At 57.2% G+C, this 4797-nt stretch overlaps 1 protein-coding gene and 1 pseudogene across 4 annotated transcripts; both read left to right on the top strand.

The window, feature by feature from the left end:
- LOC114883974 lies at window positions 1-544 on the top strand (annotated as a pseudogene).
- A 751-nt stretch (window positions 545-1295) lies between these two features.
- SFTPC (surfactant protein C) lies at window positions 1296-3967 on the top strand. 4 transcript variants are annotated; one of them, XM_029203253.1, is made up of 6 exons: window positions 1296-1407; window positions 2129-2281; window positions 2624-2746; window positions 2975-3085; window positions 3436-3583; window positions 3771-3967. In XM_029203253.1, the coding sequence occupies exons 1-5, from the start codon at window positions 1366-1368 to the stop codon at window positions 3571-3573; spliced, it is 567 nt and encodes a 188-aa protein (XP_029059086.1). In that variant the 5' UTR covers window positions 1296-1365; the 3' UTR covers window positions 3574-3583; window positions 3771-3967. The 4 variants fall into 4 exon arrangements, with proteins under 4 accessions (XP_029059086.1, XP_029059084.1, XP_029059085.1 ...); XM_029203251.1 differs by lacking the exon at window positions 3436-3583 and having other exon boundaries at window positions 1366-1407; window positions 3771-3963; XM_029203252.1 differs by lacking the exon at window positions 3771-3967 and having other exon boundaries at window positions 1366-1407; window positions 2975-3093; window positions 3423-3573.
- The last annotated feature ends 830 nt before the right edge of the window (window positions 3968-4797 follow it).

The following is a 4797-nucleotide window of genomic DNA, read 5'->3' as shown; positions in this document are numbered from 1 at the left end:
ATGGTTTGCTATTCACTTGATACAGAAAACCCCACAGAATCATGCAAATCCAGAAGTTCAAATCTTCGTGTTCATTTTAGGAACATCTGTGAAACTGCTCAGGCTGTCGAGGGTATGCATATCCAAAAAGCCACCAAGTGTTTGAATGATGTCACTTTGCAGAAGCAATGTGTGCTGTTCCCTTGTTACAATTGTGGAGCTGGTAGGTGTGCTCAGGCCAAACACACCTTGTTACAATTTGGGGGCTGGACATAGGGTCGGCGGTTCAAAAAGAGTGCGGAATTTTGCTGTACATGCTTAAAAATGCAGAGTGATGCTGAACTGAAGGGTTTAGATGTGGATTCTCTGGTCATCAAGCACATGCAGGTGAACAAGCCCCCACGATGCAGCACAGAACTTCACAGAGCTCACGGTTGGATTAACCCCTATAGGACACCCCCCGCCACATGGAGATGATCCTCCCTAAAAAAAAGAGCAGATTGTTCCTAAACCCGAAGAGGAGGTTGCACAGAAGAGAAAGCTGTCCCAGCCCAGAAGAAACTGAAGAAACAAAAACATATGGTCTGGAAATAAATTCAGCATAAAATAAATGCAAATAAAAGTAAAAGCAGGTTAGAAAAAAAAAAAAAAAAGCCTTCAGCTTACAAGCAAGCCTATGCCAAAGAAAGAAAAACTGTGTGTTAGTAAGCATTTATAACCAGAGGGGACAGTGTTCAGAATCTGGGCAAGAATGACTGGGGGCATGTCTGAGGTTAGGTACGAAATGTGTGGGAGGAGGTGAGGCAGATACTTGAAGTGAAAATCTGATGCTCTCAGAGAATTTATGAACCATTTATGAATGCCCACACTGATGCCAAAGCACCCCGTGCCTTTAGTACTGTCCCTGCGGGTCCACAGGGGCTCCCCTTCCTGGAGCTCAGCCCTATGCTTAGGGGAAATTCTGTTGGGAAATGTGGTGGACCCATTGGGTCAGACCCTTGGTTGCCTAAGAGGTTCAGCCTGGCAGGAGATCAGGAAAAGCCAAAGGACTGCAGGGGCAGGTGCCAGCAAGAATGGTGGGCACGCCAGCAAGACACCCACAGTGAGAGGTGTAGATCGCCCAAGGGCAGGTTGGCTCACCTTACCTAGCTTTGCTCTTGCTGGGGCCAAGAGGACCCATGTGCCAGTGCCAAGGGCCCTTAGGCACTCTTGCAGCTAGCTTATCAGGGCCTCGGCTCTGGAGGACCAGGAACAAACAGGCTTCAAAGCTGAGGGCTTGGCTGGCAGACAGGGACTGGGTATTTCACCTCTGTCCCCTCTCTCTCCTGGCACATATAAGACCCTAGTCACACTTGGAGATGAGGAGGGGAAGGTGTCTACCGCGAGATGGATGTGGGCAGCAAAGAGGACTTGATGGAGAGCCCGCCGGTGAGTTTGATCGTGTGTGTGCGCATGTATGCAGGAGTGTATCTGTGTGTAGTGGGCCCTACCTCCTCCAACCTCTGGGCCTGTTCCCTCATCCAGATTCATTCACTCAACTAACTTAGGACTGTGCTAAATCAAGATAAGGACACCAACCACTAAGACAGAGACCCTTGGAGAGATAGACTCGTCAGCCACTAATTCCCATATGAGGGGCCGTGAGTCACCACAGGGGTCAGTGAAAAGGGCTGTAGAAAGCACTGGGTAAGGAGCTACTACTCGGGAGATCACAGGAAGCTTTGCAGAGAAAATAACATTTGAGCTGGCTCCAGAGGAACTAGTTGGAGCTCACCAGCTTGAGAAGAAGGAAGGCATTGCAGAAAGAAGGGATAGTGTGCATAAAGGCATGGATGGGGGGTGGGGCAGGACAGAGAGGGACTGGGCATGGTTGGGATGCCAGAGGTCTGGAGGAAACAGCAGGAGATGAGACTGGTGAAACAGTCTCTCTTGGGTGTCTCCAAGCCAGACCTCACTTCTAAGCATCTATGGGAATCCAGGCCCCCTCCTCCAGGAAGCCTTCTCAGATCTCCTCAGCCCTTCTCTGCATGTCCATAGCATTGGTTGTTCAGCCTCGGGAGAGTGTGGGAAGGTGTCCTGGCTGTGCAGGGAGAAGAAAGGGCATCCTCATGACCTCACACCTGTCTCCCTCCCTGCCCCACCACGTCAGGACTACTCAGCAGTCCCTGGGAACCAGTTCCGAATCCCCTGCTGTCTTGGGAAGATCAAACGCTTTCTCATCATGGTCGTGGTCCTTGTTGTCGTGGTGATTGTTGGGGCCCTGCTCATAGCTCTTTACATGAGCCAGAAACATACTGAGATGGTGAGCAGGCCTGGGATGGGGTGGGCAGTGGGTACAGGGCAGGCCAGACAAAGGCCGTGAGATGGGGTGGGCAGATAGCAAATTGCCCAAGGGGAAAGAGGGGAGGAGGCAAGTGGCACCTCAGGGAAGGACAGAGGTGGGAACAGGGTGGCAAACCTGGCCTGGGATTTTTCACCAGGCCCCTGCCCCACGGTGGGATGACCTGTTCCCTCCAGCACCTGGTTCCACTTGGCCTCTCTGAGCTCCCAGGGAAGAAAAAATTGCCTTTGAGTAAAGGGGACTGAGGGTGGGCATGATGAGTGGGGAAAGAGGAATGCCAGGCAGCACTATGCCCTCCCCTAGGTCCTAGAGATGAGCATCGCGGGGCCGGAAGCCCAGCAACGCCTGGCCCTGAGTGAGCGTGTGGGAACCACTGCCACCTTCTCCGTTGGCTCCACTGGCATCGTAGTGTATGACTACCAGAGGGTGGGTGTGCCTGGACCTCTTGACCCTAGGGCTACACTGTGCTAGACCTATGCAGCTGTGGACTCGTACATGTCCACCTCTCCCCACCCCCCCAGCACTTTTGCCTGAGCCCTAGATTCCAGTATGACTCCCTCCCGTCCCCAACCTAGAGGGAGATGGCCAAGGACCAGAGTTAGGAGTGAGCTAGGCAGCACCTTCCCGAACCAACTCTGGGGTTCCTGTGCCCAGCTCCTGATTGCCTACAAGCCAGCCCCAGGAACCTGCTGCTACGTCATGAAGATGGCTCCGCAGAGCATCCCAAGTCTTGAGACTCTCACTAGAAAATTCCAGAACTTCCAGGTGGGTGTGTGGGTAAGAAAGAGTGGGCGGTCTCCCTCCCAGAGCTGCTATGAGGAGCATTGAAGATGATGGTTCTTTGTCACCTGTAAAGCGCTGCTCATCGTGGACTGCCAGGTGAATGCCCTCCTGGGATTCCCCTGCACCAAACCTTTCCTACCCATTTACCATCCCCACCCCACAGCCAAGCTGCTGGCCTCAGCTGAGCCCACACACCCCCTGGGGGCTTCTGACTCCAGCACAGCCCCTTCTTTACTCAGAGAGATTGCCTGACACACCTGAGGTCCCACAATAAGGGCCGCAGGTGAGACAGAAACTCAGTTCCCAGCCTCCAAATCAGGTGCTCCTTCCAGGCCGAGCCCTCAGTACCTACCTCTAAGCTGGGCCAGGAGGAGGGCCGTGACGCCAGCTTGGCATCCTCTGGGGACCTGGCCTTCCTGGGCAGCACCGTGAGCACCCTGTGTGGCGAGGTGCCCCTCTACTACATCTAGGACCCATCAGGTGAGCAGGTGTGACCTCCAGGGCACTGGAGCAACAGTGGCCCAGGATGGTCATGTCAGCTGACCAGGCACTGGGGGAACCACGGAGGCAGGGTCACCTACAGAGCTCAGGGGAGGGAAGGTTCACAGACACCACCACGCCACGTCCCTCTCCCTCACGTAATAAACAGTGTTCCTTTGCTTCGCAGGGCCTCAGCAAGGGACAGCAAAGCTCCAGGAGCAAAGGGTCTTGTGCAGACAGGCAGGAAGCCGCTCCTGCCAATACCACTGGGACTGGTCCTGGAGAAATGGGAGCTGTGGGGAGAGGTGGGCAGAGGAGAAGCATCTCCCAGGACCCAAGGGGGTTCCTACACCAAAGAATAAAGCAGCCTGATTGAAAAACGAAGGGTGTACCTCGTCTATCCTCTCACATGCCTCAGTCCCGCGCTTGGTGGGAGCCAGCCAGGGGAAGGCTAGGGCCTTGGGCACCCCAAGCGGGCTTTCCCATTCTCCCCCGGTCCCAGGGTGATGAGGCGAGGGGACTGGGGAGCAATCCACGGGCTTCAGGCGCCCTCCAGTGGCGTCTCCCGAGGGAGGAGCGAGACGGAGACGGCGAGAGACAGGACAGAACTAGAGGGACAGGGACCGAGATGGGAGAGCGCGAGGGTCCGAGAAAGGCAGAGTGCGAGAGCCGCAGGCGGGGAAACACGGCCCAAAATCGGGGGACGGAGCGAGGCGGAGGCGGCACGATTGACCCGACGGCGTGTTCCGCGGCCCGGGAGGGGCGCCGGGCCGAACACCCCGGGGCCCGGCGCCCGGAGCCCCCTCCCCGGCCCCGCCGCCCCGCTCCCCGCGCCTCCCGAGCCCCCTCCCGGCCGGCCGGCTCTACACCCTCCCCGCCAACGGCTGGCGCACGTCCCGGCCCGGCCGAGCACGGTCCCGGCCCCGAGGGGGGCCGAGCTCCAGGCGAAAACCCGCCCTCCAGCGAGCTCATTTCCCTAAAGAGGGGGAGAGGGAGGGAGGGAGAGAAGGAAAGAGACGGAAAGAAGGGAAGGGAGAGCGGAGAAGCCGGGCCGGAGAGGGGGCGGGAGACAGGAAGGAGGGAGGCGAGGAGAGGGAAGGGGAAGAGGTAGGGAGAGCGCGGGGGGAGAGCGGGCGGCCGGGAGCGCCCTCCCCTCGCCGCCAGTCCTCCGCTTCCCCTCTCGTCCGCTCCCGCGTCCGGGCGCGACCCGCCGC

The sequence above is a fragment of the Monodon monoceros genome, unplaced genomic scaffold (genome assembly GCF_005190385.1).
Source record: "Monodon monoceros isolate NGI ecotype Baffin Bay Population unplaced genomic scaffold, NGI_Narwhal_1 Super_Scaffold_5, whole genome shotgun sequence".
NCBI lineage: Eukaryota > Metazoa > Chordata > Mammalia > Artiodactyla > Monodontidae > Monodon > Monodon monoceros.
The sequence above is the reverse complement of the archived record's forward strand: the minus strand, read 5'-3'. Positions and strand labels throughout refer to the sequence as shown.

Bases quoted from the DNA above. Each gene is read 5' to 3' on its own strand.
- SFTPC (XM_029203251.1), top strand. From the start codon at position 1,366: ATGGATGTGGGCAGCAAAGAGGACTTGATGGAGAGCCCGCCG. The intron at 1,408-2,128 runs GTGAGTTTGATC...CCACCACGTCAG, and splicing joins ACTTGATGGAGAGCCCGCCG to GACTACTCAGCAGTCCCTGG. The intron at 2,747-2,974 runs GTGGGTGTGCCT...TCCTGTGCCCAG, and splicing joins TAGTGTATGACTACCAGAGG to CTCCTGATTGCCTACAAGCC.